This window comes from Carcharodon carcharias, chromosome 4 (assembly GCF_017639515.1).
Source record: "Carcharodon carcharias isolate sCarCar2 chromosome 4, sCarCar2.pri, whole genome shotgun sequence".
Taxonomy (NCBI): Eukaryota; Metazoa; Chordata; class Chondrichthyes; order Lamniformes; family Lamnidae; genus Carcharodon; species Carcharodon carcharias.
The window spans coordinates 119,427,957-119,454,395 of NC_054470.1; the positions used below are offsets into that span (position 1 = coordinate 119,427,957).

Below are 26,439 nucleotides of genomic sequence, written 5' to 3' on the forward strand. Positions count from 1 at the left end.
ACACACCCTCCCTCACACACACACACCCTCCCTCACACTCACACACACACACCCTCCCTCACACACACACACCCTCCCTCACACACACACACACACACACACACACACACACACCCTCCCTCACACACACACACACACACACACACACACACACACCCTCCCTCACACACACACACACACACACACACACACCCTCCCTCCCTCACACACACACACACACACCCTCCCTCCCTCACACACACACACACACACCCTCCCTCCCTCACACACACACACACACACCCTCCCTCCCTCACACACACACACACACACCCTCCCTCCCTCACACACACACACACACACCCTCCCTCCCTCACACACACACACACACACCCTCCCTCCCTCACACACACACACACACACCCTCCCTCCCTCACACACACACACACACACCCTCCCTCCCTCACACACACACACACACACCCTCCCTCCCTCACACACACACACACACACCCTCCCTCCCTCACACACACACACACACACCCTCCCTCCCTCACACACACACACACACACCCTCCCTCCCTCACACACACACACACACACCCTCCCTCCCTCACACACACACACACACACCCTCCCTCCCTCACACACACACACACACACCCTCCCTCCCTCACACACACACACACACACCCTCCCTCCCTCACACACACACACACACACCCTCCCTCCCTCACACACACACACACACACCCTCCCTCCCTCACACACACACACACACACCCTCCCTCCCTCACACACACACACACACACCCTCCCTCCCTCACACACACACACACACACCCTCCCTCCCTCACACACACACACACACACCCTCCCTCCCTCACACACACACACACACACCCTCCCTCCCTCACACACACACACACACACCCTCCCTCCCTCACACACACACACACACACCCTCCCTCCCTCACACACACACACACACACCCTCCCTCCCTCACACACACACACACACACCCTCCCTCCCTCACACACACACACACACACCCTCCCTCCCTCACACACACACACACACACGCTCCCTCCCTCACACACACACACACACGCTCCCTCCCTCACACACACACACACACCCTCCCTCCCTCACACACACACACACGCTCCCTCCCTCACACACACACACACGCTCCCTCCCTCACACACACACACACGCTCCCTCCCTCACACACACACACGCACACCCTCCCTCACACCCTCACACCCACCCTCCCTCCCTCACACACACACACCCACCCTCCCACACACACACCCACCCTCCCTCCCACACACACACCCACCCTCCCTCACACACTCACACCCACCCTCCCTCACACACTCACACCCACCCTCCCTCACACACTCACACCCACCCTCCCTCACACACACACACACCCACCCACCCTCCCACACACACACACCCACCCACCCTCCCTCACACACACACACCCACCCTCCCTCACACACACACACACACACCCTCCCTCCCTCACACACACACACACACACCCTCCCTCCCTCACACACACACACACACACCCTCCCTCCCTCACACACACACACACACACCCTCCCTCCCTCACACACACACACACACACCCTCCCTCCCTCACACACACACACACACACCCTCCCTCCCTCACACACACACACACACACACACACACACACACACACACGCTCCCTCCCTCACACACACACACGCTCCCTCCCTCACACACACACACACACGCTCCCTCCCTCACACACACACACACGCTCCCTCCATCACACACAAACACACGCTCCCTCCCTCACACACACACACACGCTCCCTCCCTCACACACACACACACCCTCCCTCCCTCACACACACACACACCCTCCCTCCCTCACACACACACACACCCTCCCTCCCTCACACACACACACACCCTCCCTCCCTCACACACACACACACCCTCCCTCCCTCACACACACACACACCCTCCCTCCCTCACACACACACACACCCACCCTCCCTCACTCCCTCACACCCACCCTCCCTCCCTCACACACACACACCCACCCTCCCACACACACACCCACCCTCCCTCCCACACACACACCCACCCTCCCTCACACTCACACACACCCACCCTCCCTCACACTCACACACACCCACCCTCCCTCACACTCACACACACCCACCCTCCCTCACACACACACACACCCACCCACCCTCACACACACACACACCCACCCACCCTCCCTCACACACACACACACACCCACCCTCCCTCACACACACACACACACCCACCCTCCCTCACACACACCCACCCACCCTCCCTCACACACACACCCACCCCCCCTCACCCCCCCACCCACCCTCCCTCACCCCCCCACCCACCCTCCCTCACCCCCCCAACCCACCCTCCCTCACCCCCCCCCCAACCCACCCTCCCTCACCCCCCCCCCCTCACCCCCCCCCCCCCGCCATACCTCACCCCCCCTCCCTCACACACAATCCCTCCCACTCTCTCACACACACACTTATTCACCCACCCACTGTTCTTCGCATGAGGTTCTGGGAGCGGGAAACCGCCGAATGAACATCTCGAAGCTACAAGGCGGAGCCGAATTTTTGCTGGGAGAAGGGGGCGTGGATGATGCGAAGGGGCGGGGCCGTTGTATCAGAGCCGTTGTTGTGAGACGGTAGTGGGCGTGGCGAGGCGGTTGGTGTTGTGGGTGTTGGGGTACAGCCAGTTGCTTCAGGGGCGGGGCGTGACCGTTGCTGGGAGACGGCGCGGCGCACGCGCGCTGGCGGTTGATGTGGCTCAAGCGGAGCTGGGTTGTCGCAGGCGGTGTGAGGATGGCGAGCGCTCAGAGGCCTCCCCCCGGGGCCCGACCCTTCAGTAAAGGGGGCAGTGGGAGACCGCCCATGACGGTGGCCCGAGCTCCGCCGACAGCGTTGCGTGTAGGCACCGGCGTAAGTCCGTACTGTGCGGGATTGCCTCCGGGACTTGGCCGATACCAGCTCAACCCCGAACCGCCCCCCCCCCATACCCCGGATCTCCCGTCCTCCCCCCACGCAGCACATCCCGTCTCGCACCCCCACCCGGCACCTCCCGTCCCCCCCCACCCAGCACCTCCTGTCCCCCCCACCAGCACCTCCCGTCCCCCCCCACGCAGCACCTCCCGGCCCCCCCCACGCAGCACCTCCCGTCTCCCCCTCCCAACGCAGCACATCCCGTCTCGCACCCCCACCCAGCACTTCCCGTCCCCCATAACCCAGCACCTCCCGTCCCCCCCCCAAGCAGCACCTCCTGTCCCCCCCCCCCCCAGCACCTCCTGTCCCCCCCCCCCCCCCAGCACCTCCCGTTCCCCCCCTCCCACGCGGCACCTCCCGTTCCCCCTCCCACGCAGCACCTCCCGTTCCCCCTCCCACGTAGCACCGCCCGTCTACCCCCACCACGCAGCACCGCCCGTCTCCCCTCCCCCACGCAGCACCTCCCGTCTCCCCTCCCCCACGCAGCACCTCCCGTCTCCCCACCCCCACGCAGCACCTCCCGTCTCGCCCCCCCCCCACCCAGCACCTCCCGTTCCCCCCCCCCACCCAGCACCTCCCGTTCCCCCCCCCACCCAGCACCTCCCGTTCCCCCCCCACCCAGCACCTCCCATTTCCCCCCACCCACGCAGCACCTCCCGTTCCCCCCCACGCAGCACCTCCCGTTCCCCCCCACGCAGCACCTCCCGTTTTCCCCCCCCCCACGCAGCACCTCCCGTTTTCCCCCCCCCCACCCAGCACCTCCCGTTTCCACCCCCCCCACCCAGCACCTCCCGTTTCCACCCCCCCACGCAGCACCTCCCGTCCCCCCCCACGCAGCACCTCCCGTCCCCCCCCCACTCAGCACCTCCCGTCCCCCCCCCACGCAGCACCTCCCGTCCCCCCCCCACGCAGCACCTCCCGTCCCCCCCCCACGCAGCACCTCCCGTCCCCCCCCCACGCAGCACCTCCCGTCCCCCCCCACGCAGCACCTCCCGTCCCCCCCCACGCAGCACCTCCCGTCCCCCCCCACGCAGCACCTCCCGTCCCCCCCCCACGCAGCACCTCCCGTCCCCCCCCCACGCAGCACCTCCCGTCCCCCCCCCACGCAGCACGTCCCGTTTCCCCCCCCCACGCAGCACCTCCAGTCTCGCCCCCCCCCCCACCCAGCACCTCCCATTCCCCCCCCCCCACCCAGCACCTCCCGTCCGTCTCTCCCCCCACCACCCAGCACCTCCCGTCCATCCGTCCCCCCACCCAGCACCTCCCGTCCATCCCGTCCCCCCACCCAGCACCTCCCGTCCGTCTCTCACCCCCCACCCAGCACCTCCCGTCCGTCTCTCCCCCCCCCCACCCAGCACCTCCCGTCCGTCTCTTCCCCCCCCCCACCCAGCACCTCCCGTCCGTCTCTCCACCCAGCACCTCCCGTCCGTCTCTCCACCCAGCACCTCCCGTCCATCCCCACCCCACCAAGCACCTCCCGTCCATCCCGTCCCCCCACCCAGTACCTCCCGTCCCCCCACCCAGCACCTCCCGTTCCCCCCCTCCCCTCCCCATCCCCGCACCTCCCCCCCCCCCAAAACCTTCGGCCCACTGGCTAGTTCATGAGATACACAGCGAACAGTGATCAGACCAGGATATCTTCAGGATAGCTTTGATGTGCACTCTTTGTGCCATGCCTGAAAAACTAGCAAATGGCTAGCGCACTATTTACAACATTGCTGTTATGGCAATTCCCAGCCTTGTGGTAGACGGTACTGTAGAAAGTACAAGTCCATGAGGCTAGAACATTATTAATTTACAAACTCAATTGTGTATGTGCTGTCCAAACCCTTTTGCTTACACAGGGAAAATATGGTTTGTAAATGTAGACAGTGTCCGAGGAATGACCACCACTGATTCTGCTCATAGCTCTTTGATGCTCTCTCTCTCTCTAGATATCTCCTGGAACAGCGAGACCTGGAACTCGTGGTGGGCCTATAGTGCCAGGAGGTGTGCTGTCTGCTCAGATTAAAGTTGCAGATCGCCCTGTAACTCAGCAGGGTTTGAGTGGAATGAAAACTGGAATGAAAGGTGTGCGTTAGTTGTCTCCTATCATATTCTTTATAGTTTATAAAGCCAATCATTAACATATATTATATTTGCTTGTTCTTGGAACATGTGGCCAAACTGGCAAATGAAGTTCATCACAGATAAACGTCCATGTACATTTTGACAGGAGGAATAGGGAGGTCAACTGTCAACTATTACTTGGAAGTCTAGGTGTCGATGCAGACTCAATGGGCAGAAGGACCTCTTCTGCACTGAGAGATTCTGTGATAGAGGAACAAAGGGAGCTCTGAGTTTAATTATATGTTCACTAAAAGTTGTGCCACAGATCAACTTGGCATTAAAAAAACAAGCAAACCAGGTACTAGGTTTTATTCCTGGACTCAGAATTGAAAAGTAGGGAAGCTATGCTAAACCTGTATCAAATCTTGATTAGACTGCACTTAAGAGTTTTTCACATGCAGTTCTGGTCGCCACAATATGTAAAAGATACAGAGGCATTGGAGAGGATGCAGAGATTTAAAGGAATATCAGAAATGTATGAGTATACCTAACAGGAAATGATTGACAGGATGGGTCTCTTCTGAAAAAAGGTTGAGGAGTGATCTCAGAGACCTTTGAAATTATTAAAGATTTTGATAGAGTGGAAACAGAGAATATTTCTCTTGTGGGTAAGAACACAACTAGAGGCCATCAATATAAGGAATTAAGAAGAAACTTCACTCAAATAGTGGTGAAAATGTGGAATTCGCTACACAGGGAGTGGTTGAAGTGAAAAGTATCATGAAAATATAATAATATTCAAAATATCAATGTGATTTATTGTAAAGGTAGATTGATAGTGTGGTGTGGTTGTGTATGTTGGGGGGTGGGGTTTAATTGAATTGCAGACAGTCTGGAGCTTTTGAGTTATCAAAAGAGAAACTAGGTTTGAAATGCTAATTACATAAACATGGCTGGAGTTTTATGGTGTGAGGAACATTTACATTTTTAGATAAACCAGATTTGTTTGAATTTCAAAGAGATGATGGGATGTTACACCTAGCCATAAGAAGTCAAGCCAAACAGTGTGTTTAGTTTTTCCGAAGATTACTGATAATATAAGTACTGTGAAAGATTTATTTTATGGAAAAAGTAAAGTTGCAAAAACGTTAGAACAATGGAATTTACATTAAGAAGGGAGAAACCTGTATAAAGGAGATGAGGTTATGTGTAAGGAGAAGGAATTCTAAGATCTAACAAGTGTGAAAAGCCTCCAGCCTTTTTGCACCAAGTTGCTGTCTACAGGAACCGAAGCTAAGAAACCTCACGGCGAATATCACCATCCAGGGTATTGTGTGCTTTGTCTGGGTCGGTTGAAATCTATTTTATTTTACTGTTGCCTTAATGGAGGTGTAACTGGGAGTCAAATTAATTAGGGAAGTTAGGAGTTATTATAGTAGTACTTTGTAGACCTGTGTGTGTGCTTAAAATCTTTTTTTAAACAATTAATAAATGTTTAATTTAGTTTTGTTAAAAAAACCTCTAAGACTCAGTGGACTTATTACTACTGAATTCAAGGCACCCATCTCAAAATAAAAATACAAATTGCAAAACAGTTGTGGCAGCTGTTTCAAGTTTCCCTCTAGGATTTGAGCTTCAGCATTTACCATCCACTGTACCATAACAATAGTATAGATGCATTTCAGGGAAAACTAGACAGTCATGTGAAGGAGAAAGGAATAGATGGTTACGATGATAGATTTAGATGAGAAACGATGGGGGGAGGCTTGAGTGGAGCATAAACATAAGCTTGAACTGTTTGGACCGAATGGCTTCTTTCTGTGCCATACATCCTGTGTAGTATTTATTATCCCAATGCCTAGTTTGCCCTGAGGATATTAAGAATTCAACCATGTAATATGGCACTGGAGTCACATTTAGGTAGGATGGCAGATTCCTTTCTTTGAAGGGTATCAGTGAATTAGTTGAGTTTATACAATACTCTGGTGGCCTTTGTGGCCAGCTTTTGGTGATAGCTCAGAAATGAACAGTTCCATTGAACTTTCTTTCTCAGTTTACCATGATAGGATTTTAACTCACTACCTCTGAGTTTCTCGTCTAATACTATAACTACTAGGCTACCATGTCCATTTGAGAGTGTTAAAAATCTTGTTAGATTATTTATGGGTTTTTTTTAATTGCTGTAGGACTAAGATTAGTAAATGATCAATTTATAATTCTGAGCATGCTAGTTTTACTGATTTACAGGACCACATCGTCAGATTTTGGACAAGTCCTACTTTCTTGGACTACTCAGGTGAGCACATAAATAATCTTGATAAATACAAAGGGCCCAATTTTAACTCTGTGCAATCGGATGGCTTTTGAGCTTTAAACCTCATATAACCATCAGAGACCACTATTTTCACCTCTTGCTGTGGTTGCTCTGCTGCTTAAACTCTACTTCCAAACTCCTGTTGTCAGACCCTTATCATCTTCTTTCCCCCCCCATTAGCGCAGCAGCTCCAGCTTATCCAAAACTCTGCCACTTGTGTCATGTTTTGTTTCCAGTCCTTTGAGTCCACACTCATCCTTGCTGACCTTCACTGGCTCCCTGTACATTAAATTTAAATCCTGACCCTTGTCTCTTAAGTCCCTCCAAAGCCTCACCAACACCCATGCAAGTTCCTCCAGCTTTGTAACCTATCTTCAACTATTTGTTAATCTGATTCCAGGCTTCTCTTCAACAATCTTTTACCCTCACAATGGTGGTCATCAGCCATCTTCATCCTATTCCCTGCAGTTCCCTTCACTTTCCTCCCCACCTTTTACAAACTCTCTCCACAGCTACTTTTCAACTATGCTCTCTGCCCCTCTCCTTATCTCTCTCACCAGCTTTCCATTTATTTCTAAGTATTTGTGAGCTGCCTTTGGCAGGGGGTTGTCACTTTCAACTCGATTTGTTGCTTTCTCCAGTTCTGCCCTTTGAGTTTCTGTTCATAACTTGCACCCACAATAAATTCCTCAAAGCTTTAGGCTGGCTAGGTTTCTGCTGATATTGCAGACTTTTGCTGTGCGAGAGCACGAAATTGGGCCCAAACTTCTATGCCTGACTTTCTGTGCAGAAAGGAAAGTTGTTGAGTTGTTGGAGTCTGTTCTGGTGACCCACACAGGTCTCAAAGCTAATCTAAATTATTCAAATTGTCCCAACTTGGATTCGGCAAATTCCTGTTCACTTTTTCCCTAATAAAGCTGCTGATGCATATGCAGCAATGACTGACAGCTTCAATCTGCATCAATCGCTTTAAGGGTGCATAGCACATGTGCTTGGCAAATTATTTTCCTAATTTGAATTCCACAGCCTGGAATGCAGCACTTAAAAAGGTGGTGGAAGCAGATGCAGCAGTAACTTTCAAAGGGAATTAGATTTGCACTTGAGAAAGAAAAATTGGCAAGGCTTTGGGGAAAGAGCAGGGCAGTGGGACTAATTGGATAGCTCTTTGAGAGAGACACAGACTTACAGCACAGGGATGATTCACAGAATTTTGAACTGAGCATTTAAATTCATATTCCTATTATATAGAACAATTTTAATACAGCCTCCTGTGCTGTATGATTCTGACTTTTTTGCTTTTTGCGCCATGTTTTTTGCATTGCAAAATGTTTATTTACAATTGTTTCTTACAATTTTTGTGCTCCAGTTAAGGGAACGCAGGATATGTCTGATTTGCCTCACTCTGGACCACTTATTCTAATAATATTGTTTCTGCTTTACTGTGGGAATCTTAACTGGACCATTTTTGTACAGAGCCAAAATAAATGAACTTACAACAGAAGTCAGCAAGCTACAAAAGGAAATCGATACATTTAATCAAGAAAATTCTGTCTATCTATCCTATGAAAAGAGGTGAGTACAAAATTTCTACATATTTGCAAACTCCACACGTAACTCCAGACCTGTGAAAGCTGGTATTGGTTGTTAAACAGTCTTTCATATTTTGCAACAGGGCTGAAGCATTGGCAGTAGAAATTAAAGATCTGCAAGGGCAACTAGCAGACTACAATATGGTGAGCATAATTGTTAATTTAACTTTACAAATTAGCAATGTCTGTTGTTACTATCCATCGTAATCATGTTAAGTTGCAAAAATAAAGCACAATAATTAACACAAATTGATGTTCCTTTAATGTTTCCTGAGCAGTAACTGAATCACTCTATTGTAATCTCAGTTTGGGTTCAGTGGTAACACTGACCTCTGGGCCTGAAGGTCTTGGGGCCAAACCCCACTCTTGGACTTAAGCATGTGCTACAAGCTGACTTTTCAGTGCAGCACAGAGGGAATGCTATGTTGCTAGAGGTACCATCTTTCAAATGAGACATTAGACTGAGTCCTGTCTGCCTTCTCAGGTGAATATGAAAGACCCTACGGCCCTATTTGAAGAGAAAGAAGGAATCCTCCTGGTGTCCTGGCCAACATTTATCCCTCAGCCAATATGAGTACACAGCAAATGATCAGATCATTATTGTTGCTGTTGGTGGGATCTTGCTATGTACAAATGGGTTCAATGTTTCTCTACATTAAAACATTTTAAAAACCTCACTGCCTGTGAAGCGCTTTGTGAAGTACTAAGGATACAAAAGGTACTATACAAATACTAACTTAGTTGCCTTTAATATTCTTTGACTTGATTTTGTTCTCTGCCTTTAGCTGGTAGATAAGCTGAACACCAATACCGATATGGAAGAAGTTATGAATGACTATAACATAGTAAGTCTTGTAATTTTCAACAAAAATAATGTTCCTTTTCCTTATTACTGTAATTCTCCATATTTATTGTTCCTGTCAATTGTCTTCCTGTTACTTTACCATAAAACGTTTCATGCAATGTTATTAAAGTAAACTCAGCTTTTTGAACTGAACATTTAAATTCATATTCCTATTAAAAAGAACAATTTTAGTGTGTTTTTGTTAACTGTATTTAAAAAGATGCATCTTGGTTTAGTTGAGATTCTCAGCCTTGAATTTAATTCATTGGCCTGCTGTCCTTTTCTGCCCAATTGTGACAATTAGTGATCTTGAATGTACCTCCCCTCAGGTAACCTGCCACCAATACTAGAATTTGAGCTTCAGGCTGCTCAGCTTGCTCCCAAACCTTGTCTGCATTTTCTTCTCTGTTGTTCACAGCATCTTCAAGTTCATCTGTGGTGTTCTCTCATTCTCTGCAACCTTCAATCCTAAAGCTCGCTCACACCCTGTAGCCCTCTGACTGCATCCTCTTGTCCACTCTTTTTGCCAAACCTTCAGCAGCTTCAGTTCTCCCTGCTTTAAAATCCTCTCAACATCCATCTTTTAGACAAACCCTCGATCATTCCTATTAATTTCAAGCACAAAAGATGGTATAGAATAATTATTTCTTAAATATTATTTTTAAAACAGTTTCTGAATTATGAGGGTTAAGGTTTTGCATTCTGTAGTTCTGTCCAATTAAAATGTCCATGTTATAACTGCTACTGTAATAAAGCTGAGAATTGTGAGACTGTAGCTGGTGGTTTTAATGTGCATAATTTATTGTCTTTTAGCTCAAAGCACAAAACGATCGAGAAGCACAGAGCATGGATGTAATCTTTACAGAGCGACGAGAGTAAGTAGTAATATTTTATTCAAAGTACTTCGGAACATGCGAACAAGGGCAGGCTCTCCAACTCTTCAAGCCTGTTCTGCCATTTAATGCATTTTGTAAAACTTCAATTAAAGCAGTATCCCCTGCACTTAGGGGAGAGTGTTCCAGATTTTCACTATTCATGTGAAATATACTTCCTGATTTCACTCCAAAATGACTTGGTTCTAATTTTAAGATCCTTGTTCTAGATTTCACCGCCAGAGACAGCCATTTCTGTGAATGTATCCTCATCCTTTGAGAATTTTAAACAACTCGATTAGATAACCCCTTAAACATCCTGGAACGAGAGGGTTATCCTATGATGAGGTGCTGAATAAAATGGGCTTATATTCTTTGGAGTTTAGAAGAATGAAGGGTGATCTTGTTGAAACAAACAAAATTCTGAAGGATTTTGGGAGGGTGGACACAGATTGTTTCCCTAGGCAAGAGAATCTATAACCTGTGGACACAGTCCCCAGGATAAGAGGTCAATAATTTAGGACTGCGATGTGGAGAAATTTCTTCATTCAAAGGATGATGGATCTTTGGAATTCTCTACCCCAGAGGGTTGTATATTTAAGGCTGAGATAGACAGGTTTTTGGTGTCTCAGGGAATGAAGGGATATGGGGCACAGACAGGAAAGCAGAGTCGAGTCAAAGATTAGCCATGATCGCATTGAACGGCGGAGCAGGCTCAATGGGCCATATGGTCTCCTGCTTCTCTTATGTTATTAAGCTCAAATCATGCTTTTGCAACCTGTCCTTAATTTAACCCACAAAGTGCTTGTATCAATCTGTGCTGTATCCCACTCCATGGCCAAATATATCTTTCCTGAGTTTCAGCAGCTAAACTGAATGCAGTGTTATAGATTGTAGCTGATGGCTCTTAATGTGCACAAGCAGATAAGGCCATAAAAAAAAGGGGTGACAGAGCCCTTTGGTTTTGTGTCTGGACATATAGAATTAATGTTGAACTTGTACAAGACATTAGCTATAGCTGGAGTACTGTGTACAGTTTGGGCAGCCTAGTATAGTAGTTAAGGTATAAAAATAATGCAAACGCTACTACAATGTTCCCTGGGCTGAGGGGATATACAGATAGGGATTTTCAAAAATTATTACAAGTTATGGTAAGGTAAATTGCAATAGATTATTGCTATTAGTGAGTAAGACAGGAACAAAATGATCAGAAAAACTAAAGGAGGTTGAAAAACATTTTTATGCAGAAAGTTGTTAGAATGTGGAACTTGGCTACAAACTGTTATTAAAACAGGATCAAAAAACATTTTTTTTAAAAGGAACTTAGGCAATTGCTTATAAAGGGGAACGTTATAGGTTATGATGAATGATCAGAAGAACATTGGTAGACTATCACATGCTGAAACAGCATACCTTTTATTGCTATAAAAGCAAAAAACTGCGAATGCTGGAAATCCAAAACAAAAACAGAATTACCTGGAAAAACTCAGCAGGTCTGGCAGCATCGGCGGAGAAGAAAAGAGTTGACGTTTCGAGTCTTCATGACCCTTCGACAGAACTAAGTAGAAATAGGAAAGGGGTGAAATATAAGCTGGTTTAAGGTGTGTCTGTGTGTCTGTGTGTCTGTGTGTCTGTGTGTGTGTGTGTGTGAGAGAGAGGGAGGGGGGGTGGGTTGGGTGGGGGAAGAGAAGTGGAGGGGGGGGTGTGGTTGTAGGGACAAGCAAGCAGTGATAGAAGCAGATCATCAAAAGATGTCACAGAACAGAACAAAAGAACACAGGTGTTGAAGTTGGTGATATATATCTAGATATATATCACCAACTTCAACACCTATGTGTTCTTTTGTTCTGTTGTCTGTGACATCTTTTGATGATCTGCTTCTATCACTGCTTGCTTGTCCCTACAACCATACCCCCCCTCCACTTCTCTTCCCCCACCCAACCCACCCCCCCTCCCCCTCACACACACACCTTAAACCAGCTTATATTTCACCCCTTTCCTATTTCTACTTAGTTCTGTCGAAGGGTCATGAAGACTCGAAACGTCAACTCTTTTCTTCTCCGCCAATGCTGCCAGACCTGCTGAGTTTTTCCAGGTAATTCTGTTTTTGTATACCTTTTATCGCACTATTTCCGTCTTTAGCCTACCATACACAATGCAATTCAATACTTTTTCAATTGTGCCTATGCTTATTATCAACCATTATAGTTGTAGATCAATAGATGTGTGGCAATCACTTTAGGAAAAATAGCAATGATATTCTTGGTACTTTTGAATTATCAATTATTCTCTTGACAACTGTATCACATTTTTTAAACTAGTTGCATTTTGGAATTTTGGATTCTAATGTGTAACTTAGGTGTGAATTTTAGGAGATTTTTCTCCCTTCCTGGTACAAAATGGGCCTGTATGCTGTGGTGAATGGATATATTTCAAATTAAGCAAGCTGTAGATGTGGTAGCTTGTGGCTGTGTTATTAAAAGTAAGACTGATTTAACGTATTACTTATAACCTTGCTGGAACAAGTCTATAACCATTTCCACTTTTACTCCTCACAATCATTGAATCCTATAGTATCTATATACCCATCTTCAATATAACCATCATAATTTTCAGGAAGTTAAGGAGTTGTCCTCACTTCAGTTTGTTGATCACTGTTTTTAGTTTCTCGTAATGCCTGTGGGTCTTGATTGTCTATCACTGTAGATGTATTTTCCATGAAAAGTTCTGGATCTTCCTGCAGTCGATGATGATGGTAGGCAAAGAGGCTGTTGTACCATTTGATGCACTTTGTAGAGAGGACAAGTATCGAAGATATGCCAATTGAGGTTGCCATGACACCAACCACTAATTTCCAAGATTTCCCAAATTTGGATTGATCGAACAAATAAAAAAAGAGAGTAGTCTATACAAGCATTAAGTACTAGTATTCAGCTGGTTTTTTTTCTTGCAACATATCATTGACTTAAATATTAGATTTTAAACAGACTAATTATATTTGTGATGAAATAATTACTGCTGTAATTGCAGTTACAGGCACTAAATTGGCCATCTCAGTCAGAAAGTCTACAAACGTGACTGGTATTGAAAATGGCTGATATGACACTGGTACATTCTGCTATACTGAGTTTGTTATTGGTAAATGACATCCCTTATCCAAAGGAGCACAAAAAATTGTCAAACTTCTTTTGCAGGCAAATGTTAATTGAACAAAAATTGGCTAAGATCGATAATTTTTGGAAATTAAATAATGTTGACATGGAAAATGTGTCTTAAGGCAATTTTAACACAAAAATATTTTCTTAGCTTTCTCCCTTCTTGAAAACACCAACTCTTACTAAGATGGAAATCCACAGACATCTTCCTATAACTTGTTTAATTGGGCATATTTCATGTAGCTGTATGTAGCAGAAGGCTACTTGACCTGAAGTTACAATATAACTGGTCACAATCTAACTCCATTTCCATGCATGCAAATTATGGCAAGGATCATTGGCTAATGTAAAGCTGTGGCTGTTATTTTTTGCCTGCCGAAGTCAGGAATTCTGGCCAATTAAAGCAACCCTATCTCTTTCGCAGGTGCATTAAGTAAACTCAACATACACTAGGAATCTAATTCAGGTGTGTATAGCTGAGCTCACTGGATAATCCCACTAAATCATCAGGGAACTTGCTCTGATAATTTTTAGTTCTGGTTATTGTGGAGCTTCTTTGAAGACAAACATGAAGTTTGCCTTTTTTAGTTGTTTCCTCAATTGCACCTGCAGAGATGAATGGGAGACACGTTCAGGCCTTGACCACTATTGCTCTGAATTAACTGTATAGTGACAATACTACCTCTTCAACAACTTGCAGCAGTCACTCCATGGATATAGCACATGGATACTCAGTATCATGTCACTTTTCTGGGTGGCTATCTTTCTGTCAGAAATTATCTGAAATATTGTGCTGCACTTGGTCAGAAATGTGTACAATTGATATCAAATGCTGTGGTACCTGAGCCATCTATTTGGTCCCCAGTAGTATTTTGTACAGTCACTGGGGATTGCAAGACAGTATTGTGCATATTTTTGGGTAAGCATGTGTCAAATGTGCTTTTGACAGTAGCACCATCCAGAGATGATGCTAAAGTAGAGACTGGAAAACATCCATTTTGCTTAACGAGAACTTTCTTGATGGTGCAGAATTGCACTTCTTCAGGGGCTTCACGTGTCGTGATGTTCTCATTATCTGTAGTTGAAATAAGATGTAACTTTTCAAATATCTAAAGTTCATGAGACTTCTGGTTTGTCATACCTATTTCCTGTTGTCAGAAAGTTTATATCAATATTTTGAGTCTTGGATTTACTTCAGTAATTTAAATCTATTCACTGCAGTAATAAAGAAACTTTCAGTTCTCTGGTGAGATTTTGTCATTCACAAATGCAATAACTGTTAAGTTTTGCAAACCCATCATCACTTTGTGAGATGAACTTACCCAGGTGTACTTTTGACTCATTAAGCTACATCTGTAAACCTAGAAGACCACAACTACAGTTCCATTGATTTCCAAATAGTGTTAAATGTGATAAATTCAATGGTTTCATAACATCTCTGTCAACATTTGTAAGGCAGTTATTGTGCAGTTCCAATACAACCAACTTTTTAAAATTATCAAATGCTCCTGAAAGTAAATTGCAGATGAGGTTATAACCAAGATACAATTCTTTAATTTGAGTTAAAATCGAAAGAATTTGAAGATCATGACGAGTTAAAGAAATGCTGTTGTTCGTGAATTTTAGCTTTGTTATGTTCACAGGCAGATCATAAAGAATCAATGTCAAATTCATTCCACTGTAGTCACACTGCAAAAAAAAAAAGAGATTCAGGTACAATTAGCAAAAAGAAAGATAGACTTGCATTTATATAGAGCTTTTCACAACCACCTGATGTCTGAAAATGCTTTACATCCAATGAAGTCCTTTTGAAATGTAGCCACTATCGAATGTAGGAAATGCAGCAGCCAAAATGTGCTTAGCAAACTCCCACAAATAACAATGTGATAATTACCAGACAATCTGTTTCTGGATGTTGATTGAGGGTTAAATATTGGTCAGGGCACCAGGGATAACTCCCCTTCTCCTCTTCGAAACAGTGCCATGGGGTCTTTTACATCCACCCAAGCAGGAAAATGGGGCCTCGATTTAATGTCTTATCCAAAAGATGGCACCTCCAACTCCTCACTCAGTACAACACTGGAGTGTCAGCATTGATTTATGTGCTCAAGCCTCATATCCCAAGGAGTGGGATATGAACCTGGAATCTAGAGGCGATTGCTACCAACTGATCCATGGTTGACACTCAATTGAAATACCTCTTTCTGTTCATTAAACTTTGCAAACTATTTTTTAGAAATAACTTGCATTTATATAACGCCTTAAATGCAGTAAAATGTCCCAAGGCACTTCACAGAAACATTTTGAAATAAAATTTGACACCAAGCATATACCGAGATATTCAGACGTATGACCAAAAACGTGGTCAAAAAGATGGGTTTTAAGGGGCAGAGAGTGGAGAGGTTTGGGGAGGGAATTCCAGAACTTCGGGCCTAAGCAGCTGAAGGCACAGCTGCATTGGTGAGTTGATTAAAATTAGGGATGCACTAGGGACCAGAAATAGACCATGTGCTTGGAACAAACAGTAACTGGGGAGTAGAATTTGTCAGTTTTAAGCCACTTTCCTTTTCCTGAGTCTTTCCATGGTGGACGGATAGCTTCTATACTTCGACATTAAAAAATGTTTTTATGGGTTTATTGCTAAACCCTGGCAGTGAGCTGAAGCCTAGAAATTACTGTTTTTGTGCTTTTTGGAAATCAGCTAGGCTATTAAAATTTTGTAAAAAATTTACTCTTGGTTTGCTTGCAACTTTGAGTCTTTGGAAATTCTATCGCTGGATTGCAAGCCAGTGACAAATTAATTGATTAAATTAACTATCCAATGCCAGTGGGAGGTAGCTGAGCCCCTAAAATATTACCCAGAAACACACAGCCGTACATTTGCTTAGCAAAATTGATGTTAGATTGAGGAATGTCAGCTTTAAATGCCAAGAGACGTAAAGCCTACTACAAAGGACTGCAGAAATGTTGCCCCTCTTATATGCTAATTCATGTCGTCTTGCCAATAAACAATTGGTGCAGTAAGGATGGGAAGGAGGTAAGAAAAGTGGGCACCAGGGGTAAAATACCACAGCGGTGCATGAGACTGACACGTGTTCATGACCCTTGCAATGTACAGCCCCAAGGTGCCCAGAATTCCAGTGAAATTCTGCAAAGCACTCAGTTCTTCCACAAGGGGATAAAAAGGGATGCTGCCTTTACCCATCCAAGCAATGCACTACCACCATGGAGCCACATTGTGCCAACTCAAGCTGCCAACATAGATACAAAATAGAGTAGAAGCAATTACTGCACTAATCTTGATCTGTAAGTTGTGCAAAGTATTTATTTGTCAACAGTTAGAATATAGCAGGAGTCCAACATGAGAAAGGAGTAGATGTTACTTGAGAAACTGAGTATTAAATTATAAATAAATTTTACTTGTTATTCTAAGAACTTGTTTGATTTTGGCATTCCTTGGCCTACATCTAGAATCAGTACCTGTTGTATGTTCTTTGCTGTATTGCAGGTACTGCTGTTAACTCCCGTATTTGCACTTATTCACATCAACACTGAGATTTAAAAATGACCTCTTTCAGATCATAAAGGCCACAACGTTGTGCACTGCTGCCTGAATGGCAATGTTGCCCTGTGGGAAAGCCAGCAGCTCAGTAATATGGTGTTGCCCTCTCCTGGTGCTGCTGTTAGTCAGTGGCAAAAATAACAAGTCATTTGTTCTCCTGAATAGGGCACCCCTGGCCTCCTTAATACACCTATGGACAGCAAAGTGGTTAACACTGCAGATGACCTCAGTACTAGCCTGGACCATAAGACATAGGAGTAGATGTAGGCCATTCGGTCCATCCTGTCTGCTCCTCCACACAATGAGACCATGGCTGACTTGATGACCCTCAACCCCATTTTCCTGCCTTTTCCCCATAACCCTTGATTCCCTTACTGATTAAAAATCTGTTCATCTCAGCCTTGAATATACTCAACAACCCAGCCTCTACAGCCCTCTGCGGTAAAGAATTCCACAGATTAACTACCCTCTAAGAGAAGAAATTCCTCCTTATCTCTGTCTTAAATGAGCGCCCCATTTCTCAGATTATGCCCCCTGGTCCTAGACTCTCGCACAAGGGGAAACAACCTCTCAGCATCTACCCTGTCAAGTTCCCTAAGAATAAATAGCCTGGAAGGAATCTGCTGCACCAAAATGAGCTTGACCACCACTCTCTCTAATGAGCAGATAATGTGTGTTGTGCCGAAGTCTTTCTGAAGGACATGGCACACTTTTTGTGAATGCCTCAGCATCTTTGACCACATTTTTATTGCCATTACGAAGTATCCATGCTTGGTATAGAGTCAGCGGTCTGCAGCACAGAAAAAGGCTCTTCGGTCCATCCAGTCTGCGCCAGTCAAACAAGTACCTAACTATTCTAATCCCATTTTCCAGCACCAGGCCCATAGCCTTGTATGCCATGGCATCACAAGTGCACACCCAAATACTTCTTAAATGTTATGAGGGCTTCTGCTTCTACCACAACTTTCAGGTAGTAAGTTCCAGATTCCCACCACCCTCTGGGTGAAAAAATTCTTCCTCACACCCCCTCTAAACCTCCTGCCCTTTACCTTTAAATCTATGCCCCCCGGTTATTGATCCCTCCACCAAGGGGAAAAGCTCCTTCCTGTCTACCCTATCTATGCCCCTCATAATTTTATACACCTCAATCATGTCCCCCCTCATCTCCTCTACTCCAAGGAAAATAACCCCAGTCTATCCAATCTCTCCTCATAAGTAAAACTCTCCAGCCCAGGCAATATTCTGGTAAATCTCCTCTGCACTCTCTCGTGCAATCACATCCTTCCTATAATGCGGATTCCAGAACTGCACGCAATACTCTACCTGTGGCCTAACCAGCATTTTATTCAGTTCCAGCATAACCTCCCTGCTCTTATATTCTATGCCTCGGCAGATAAAGGCAAGTATCCCTTTTGCCTTCTTAACCACCTTATCTACCTGTCCCGCTACCTCAAGGGACTGGTGGACATGCACACAAAGGTCCCTCTGATCCTCTGTACTTCCCAGGGCCCTTTCATTGATTGTGTATTCCTGTGCCTAGTTTGTCCTGCCCAAGTACATCACCTCACATTTATCTGGATTAAATTCCATTTGTCACTGATCAGCCCATCTGACCAGCCCGTCTATATCCTCCTGTATTCTAAGGCTATCCTCCTCACTACTTAACACCCCACCAATTTTTGTATCATGGTATAGCACACCTGACATACTATCTGACATCACAACAAGGCTTTTCTTGCTCTTTCTGAGCCTTCTGTGCCAAGTGCAATGCTGGTGGAGCACTGAATGCAGCCTCCATAGTGTACAAAAATCCAGAAAGCGGAAAGAAACTTCGAACCAGCTCTCATTTAAATCAGGACTCCAGTTTTCTCTCAGCAGCCATGCTAGTAACACCAGTTTTGTTTTTACAAAATGATATCAAACGAGCAGTACATTATTTATGCACTGCTGGGCACTTTGCTCCTGAGCATTTCTTGCGTGCATTGGTGTTCACTCATCAACATCTCCTTTTAGCCATTTTATTATTGAGAAACTGGTGTGATGATATTCCTGGCTACTGGCATAAAACTTTAACCAAAAGCAATGTTTAAACTCTAATTTCTGCATCAATTCTTTCTCAAACTGCAGATTTTAAAATTTACTTATAGTTATTCAAATACATGTTTAAACTGGCACGAAGACAAAACATTAAAACATAACATTCGGATATTGTTCATGATCTATTTACTGATGCTAATTGGATAACCCAACTTTAGCGAATGAACAAAGTTGTAAGTAGAAATCAGTCCTAGCTCCTCAGGCGAATAAATGAAGGAAAATTATAGGCTATTTGGTTGTAACTTATTAAATGGTTTCTATCCCTGTCCCATTCATAATGTCACAACATGAGAGATTCTACTCAAAATGCCTATTCTTAGACTACCTCTGATCACCACGTTGAAAGCATGAAACGGGTTGGGGGGATACAGAAAGGATAACAGACACATCATTAAATACACCAACGTTTTAGATGGAACGAACTTCAAGAATACAGGTCACTTTTACGATGTGTTGACATTATTTAAGTTACCACTATACTTACAGTTGTGTCACTGAAATTGCATGGAGATAAGGCTATTGTCAAAATAATATTTCCAGTCGAGAGATTAACCCAACAGATTCTCATGATCCCAGTTCTAGTGCAAAATAAATGCTTTCAGTTCATTTCAGATAACCAAGAGTTTGGATGTTTCCTTCATTATAATGCTTTGAAAATTAATAGTAAACAGTACTTAAAATGGAATCTAGATAGCATGTACAACACAGAAACAAGCCATTCAGCCCAATCAGTCAATGCTGGAATGGCGTATTTCATGACCTTTATTATCCTTTTCTCACAAGTTAAGCCTTCAAGTAATTGAATACCAGCTGGTATATGAAAATTAGCGTTTAAATTTAAATACAACCTTTAAAAGCCTCTCAATTTGATGATTCTTAGGAACATAAGAAATAGGACCAAGAGTAGATCATTCAGCCCCTTGAGCCTGCTCTGCCATTCAGTGAGATCATGGCTGATCCGATTGTGGCCTTAACTCTACTTTCCTGCCTGCCCCCATAACCCTGAACTCCTTTGTCGATCAAAAATCTGCCCTCAGCCTGAACATATTCACTGACCCAGTCTCCACTGCTCGCTGAGGAAGAGAATTCCAAATTCTAATGACTCTCGGAGAAGAAATGCCTCAAAGAACAAAGACCTCATCTTCTTTAACGGGATGCCCTTATTTTTAAACTGTACCCTTAGTTCTAGATTCCCCCATGAGAGGAAATATCCTCTCAGCATCTACCCTGTCAAGCCCCCTCAGAATCTTTTATATTTCAGTAATATCACCTTTTATTCTTCTAAATTCCAGTGAGTATAGACCCTACCTGCTTAACCTTTCCTCATAAGACAACCCCCCCCCACCCATCCCACGAATGAACCTAGTGCATCTTTCTGACCTTCCAATACAAGTGTTTCCATCCTTAAGTAAGGAGACCAAAAATGGTCTCACCAAGCCCTGCGCAGCTGTAGCAAGACTTTCCTACTTTTTTGCTCCATCCCACTTGCAAAAAAAGTCAACATTCTGTTTGCCGCCTTAATTACTTGCTATTCAAAAAGGTTGTAAGGAAAAGCCCAGCAATTACAGACCAGTCAGTTTAACTTCAGTAGTGGAAAGCTTCTAGAAACAATTATTTGGGATAGAATTAGCAGTCGTATGGAAAACTGTGTGTTGATTAGGCAGAGCTAGCATGGATTTCTAAAGGGGAAATAGAATCATAGAGTTATACAACACAGAAACGAGCCCTATGGCCCATCGTGCCCGTGCCGGCCACCAAGCACCTATCTATTCTAATCCCATTATCCAGCACTTGGCCCATAGCCCTGTATGCTATGACGTTTCAAGTGCTCATCTAAGTACTTCTTAAATGTTGTGAGGGCTCCTGCCTCTACCACCCCCTCAGACAGTGAGTTCCAAATTCCAACCACCCTCTGGGGGAAAAGATTTTTCCTCAAATCCCCTCTAAACCTCCTGCCCCTTACCTTAAATCTATGCCCCCTGATTATTGACGCCTCTGCTCAGGGGAAAAGTTTCTTTCTATCTATGCCTCTCAATTTTGTACACCTCTATCAGGTCCTCCCTCAGCTTTCTCTGCCCAAAGGAAAACAACTTTAGCCTATCCAACCTTTCTAGCTGAAATGCTCCAGCCCAGGCAACATCCTTGTGAAGCTCCTCTGCACCCTTTTCAGTGCAATCGCATCCTTCCTGTACTGTGGAGACCAGAACTGCACACAGTACTCCAGCTGTGGCCTAACCTGCGTTTTATACAGCTCCAACGTAACCTCCCTGCTCTTATGTTCAATGCTTTGGCTAATAAAGCGCTGCTGCCTTCAGGGATTTATGGACATGTACTCCAAGGTCCCTCTGATCCTCTGTACTTCCTAGGGTCTTATCATGCATTGTATATTTTCTTGCCATGTTAGTCCTCCCAAAATGCATCACCTGTCACTTCTCCGGGTTAAATTCCATTTGCCACTGCTCTGTCCATCTTACCAGCCCATCTATATAGCCCTGTAATCTAAGGCTTTTCTCCTCACTATTTACGACACCACCAATTTCATGTCATTTGAGAACTTGCTGATTAAACCTCCTATATTCACGCCGAAATCATTAATGTACACTACATACAGCAGGGGTTCCAGCACCGATCCCTATGGTACACTATTTATCACAGGCGCCCAATCACAAAAACAACCTTCAACCATCACCCCCTACCTCCTGCCACTAAGCCAATTTTGGATCCAATTTACCAAATTGCCCTGGATCCCACAGGCTCTTACCTTCTTGACCATTCTCCCATGCAGGACCTCGTCAAAAGCCTTACTGAAATACATGTAGACTACATCATCTGCACTACCCTCATCTACACAATTAGTCACCTCAAAAAACTCAATCAAATTTGTTAGACATGATCTCCCCCTGACAGCCATGCTGACAATCCCTGATTAATCACTGCCTCTCCAAGTGGAGATTGAACATATCCCTCAAACTCTTTCCAATACCACTGATGTTAGACCCACTGGCCTGTAATTACCTGCTTTATCCCTACAACCCTTCTTGAATAATGGTACCACATTCGCTGTCCTCCAGTCCTCTGGCATCTCTCCTGTGGCCAGAGAGGGTTTTAAATTTGGTGTCAGAGCTCATACAATCTCCTCCCTTGCCTCTCATAGCCTGGGATATATCTCATCTGGGCCTGGGAATTTATCCACTTTTTTAAGCCTGCTAAAACAGCTAATTCCTCTTCCCTTTCACTAGTAATTTGTTCAAGTATATCGCAGTCCCCCTCCCTGATTCCTACACCTACATCGTCCTTCTCCATAGTGAACACAGATGAAAAGTAATCATTCAAAACCTCACCTACATCCTCTGGCTCCACGCACAGATTGCCACCCTGGTCCCTAATGGGCCCTACTTTTTCCCTGGTTATCCTCTTGCTCTTTATATATTTATAAAATGCCTCGGGATTTTTCTTTATTTTGCCCACATGGCCCATCTTTGCTCTCCTAATTGCATTCTTAAGTTCCCCCTTACACTTTCTATACTCCGCTGTTTTCAGTCCTCTGTATCTGCCGTAAGCCTCCTTTTTTTTCCATTATCCAATCCTCTATATCCCTTGACATCCAGGGTTCCCTGGACTTGTTGGTCCTACCCCTCACCTTTATGGGAACATGTTGGCCCTGAACTCTCACTATTTCCTTTTTGAATGACTCCCACTGGTCTGATGTATACTTTCCTACAAGTAGCTGCTCCCAATCCACTTTGGCCAGATCCTGTCTTATCATATTGAAATTGGCCTTCCCCCAATTCAGGACCTTTATTTCCGATTCATCTTTGTTCTTTACCATAACTACCTTAAATCTTAAGAGTTATGGTTACTATCCACAAATTGACACATCTACCACATGCCTGGCTACATTCCCTGAGATTAAGTCCAGTACCGCCCCTTCTCATGTAGAACTTTCCTCGTGCTGGCTCTAAAAGCTCTCTTGGATGCATTTTAAGAATTCTGTCCCCTCTAAGCTTTTCACACTATGACTATCCTAGATAATATTGCGGAAGTTGAAAACCCTTACTATTATTACCCTATTATTTTTACACTTCTCAGAGTTGCTTACATATCTGCTCCTCTATCTCCCCCTGACTTTGTTTGGAGGCCTATAGTACACTTCCAGCAAAGTGATTGCCACCTTTTTGTTTTTAAGTTCTACTCATATAGCCTCATTTGAGGAACCTTCTAAGATAACATCCCTCCTTACTGCAGTAATTGACTCCTTGATCAACAGTGCAATGTCACCTCCTCTCTATCACACACACACCCCTCCCCCGCCGCACCCATCACGCATGAAGGTTCTATACCCTGGAATATTGAGCTGACAGTCCTGCCCTTCCCTTCCCTCAACCATGTCTCTGTGATAACAACAATATCATATTCCCATGTGTTAATCAACACCCTCAATTCATCTGCCTTACTTATAAGACTCCTTGTGTTAAAATAGATGCTATCCAGCCTTGCATTATTATTCCCTTGTACCTTAACAGGTCTATATTTGCTCTGCCTTCCAGACTGACTTAGTTTCCCTTCTATATTTGGCTGTGCATCACCCCTTACTGTACCTCCACTCTGTATCCCATTCCCTTGTCAAATTAGTTTAAACTACCCCCCCCCCCCCCCCCCCAAAACAAACGTCCCTGCAAGGATGTTGGTCCCGTTTGGGTTCAGGTGCAAGCCACCCAACTTGTACAGGCCCCACCTTCACCAGAAACAGATCCAGTGATCCAGGAAACTGAAGCCCTCCCTCCTGCACCATCTCTTCAGCCACACATTCATCCTCTCTATCTTCATGTTCCTATACACACTAGCATGTGGCACAGGGAGTAATCCAGAGATTACAAGCTTTAAGCTCCTGCATTTTAACCTGCTACCTAGCTCCCTAAATTCTTGTTGCAGGATCTCATCCCTCCTTCCCTCTTCCTACCCATGTGAGCCATGACCTCTAACTGTTGCCCTCCCCCTTCAGAATGCCCTGCAGCCGTTATGTGACCCTGGCACCAGGGAGGCAAAACATCATCCTGGAGTCACATCTATGGCCGCAGAAGAACCTGTCTGCACCCCTCACTATTGAGTCTCATACCACTTTTGCTCTTGCACTCTTACTCCTCCCCACTTGTGCAGCTGAGCCATCCACAGTGTCCTGAACTTGGCTCTGGTTGGACTCTCCAGAGGAACCTTCACCCTCACCATTTTGCAACACAGAAAAACGGTCTTGAGTGAGATGCACTCTGCGGCTTTCCTGACTTCCTGCCTGCTTCCCTTTTTCTAACTGGTGATCACCCATTCCCCTTCTGACTGCACTTCCTTAAGTTGCAGAGTGACCACATCTAAAAACGTGCTATCCACATAACCCTCAGCCTTGTGGATTCACTGCTGTGTCTCCAGCTGACGCTCAAGCTCCGAAAGCCGTTGCTCAAGCTGGTCAAGCCAGTGGCGCTTCCTGCACATGTGGTCAGCCAGACTGCAAGAGTGTCGAAGAACACCCACATGATGCAGGCCGTACAACACATGGGACTAAGTTGCCTTGCCATACTTTTTGTTTGCTTTTAATTAAAAGGCTGTTTCCTTAAATTTAAGGCCCACCCTGCTCGCTGAAGTCTCGCCCTTTACAGCCCCGCCCTGCTCGCTGACTTAACTAACCTGCTGGAGTTTTTTGAAGAGGTAACAGGGTTGATGAGGGCAATGCTGTTGACATGGTGTACATGGACTTTCAAAAGGTATTTGAGAGTGCCACACAACAGACCTGTGAGAAAAGTTGTAGCTCATGGAATAGAATGGGCAGAAGCAATGTGGGTACAGAATTGGCTGAGTAATAGGAAACAGTAATGGTCAATGAATATTTTTTGGACTGGAGGAAGGTTTGTAGTTGAATTCCCCAGGGTTCGGTATTAGGGCCCTTGCTTTTCTTGATATACATTAATGCTCTAGATCTTGGTGTGCAGGGCACAATTTCAAAGTTTGCGGATATGAAACTTGGAAGTACTGTAAAATGTGAGGACAGTATAGAACTTCAAAAGGACATAAACAAGTTGGTTGAGTGGGCAGATAGGTGGCAGATGAAATTCAATGCGGAGAAATGTAAGGCAAGGTATTTTGATAGAGCATTGGGAAACAATATAAAGTAAGGGGTACAATTCTTAAGGGGGTGCAGGAGCAGAGGGACCTGGGCGTATATGCGCGTGGATCATTGAAGGTGGCAGGACCGGTGAGAGAGCGGTTAGTAAAGCATATAGTATCCTGGGTTTAGAGGAGATTTGATAGAGGTATTCAAAATCATGAATGGGTTAGAGTAGAAAGGGAGAAACTGTTCCCGCTTATAAAAGGGTCGAGAACAAGAGGGTACAGATTTAAAGTGATTTGCAAAAGAAGCAAATGTGAAATGAGAAAAAAGTTTTATCACAGTGAGTGGTTCAAGTTTGGAATGCACTGCCTGGAAGTGTGGTGGAAGCAAATACAATCAAGGCATTCAAGAGGGCATTGGATGATGATTTGAATAAAAACAATATGCAAGGGTACGGGGAAAAGCAGGAGAATGGCACTAAGTCGTAATGCTAATTTGGAGAGCTGTGCAGACATAATGGGCCGAATGGCCTCCTTCTGTGCCGTAACAATTTTTTGTACCTGAATGCTGACTTTTTGTGATTCATGTGCAAAGACACCTAGGTCCATCTGTCCTGCAGCATTCTGTGGCCCCTCAATTTAAATAATATTCTTATTTTCCATTCTTCCTGCCAAAGTGGACAACCTCACATTTTCCCACATAATACTCCGCCTGCTAAATTTTTGCCCACTCAGTTAACCTATTTATATCCCTTTGTAGACTCTATCCTTCTTGCAACTTGTTTTCTTACCTGTCTTATCGTCAGAAATTTGGCTACCACACAGCCATT

At 45.2% G+C, this 26,439-nt stretch overlaps 1 protein-coding gene across 1 annotated transcript in view; it reads left to right on the forward strand.

The window, feature by feature from the left end:
* Positions 1-2,785: 2,785 nt before the first annotated feature.
* ift74 (intraflagellar transport 74) overlaps positions 2,786-26,439 on the forward strand; it is a 104,315-nt gene continuing 80,661 nt past the window's right edge. Inside the window, exons 1-7 of the mRNA XM_041186345.1 lie at positions 2,786-2,971; positions 4,966-5,101; positions 7,328-7,376; positions 8,868-8,966; positions 9,067-9,127; positions 9,769-9,828; positions 10,641-10,702. Of these exons, the coding sequence (XP_041042279.1) occupies positions 2,813-2,971; positions 4,966-5,101; positions 7,328-7,376; positions 8,868-8,966; positions 9,067-9,127; positions 9,769-9,828; positions 10,641-10,702 (626 nt within the window). The 5' untranslated portion in view covers positions 2,786-2,812. The remainder of the gene's footprint in view (positions 2,972-4,965; positions 5,102-7,327; positions 7,377-8,867; positions 8,967-9,066; positions 9,128-9,768; positions 9,829-10,640; positions 10,703-26,439) is intronic.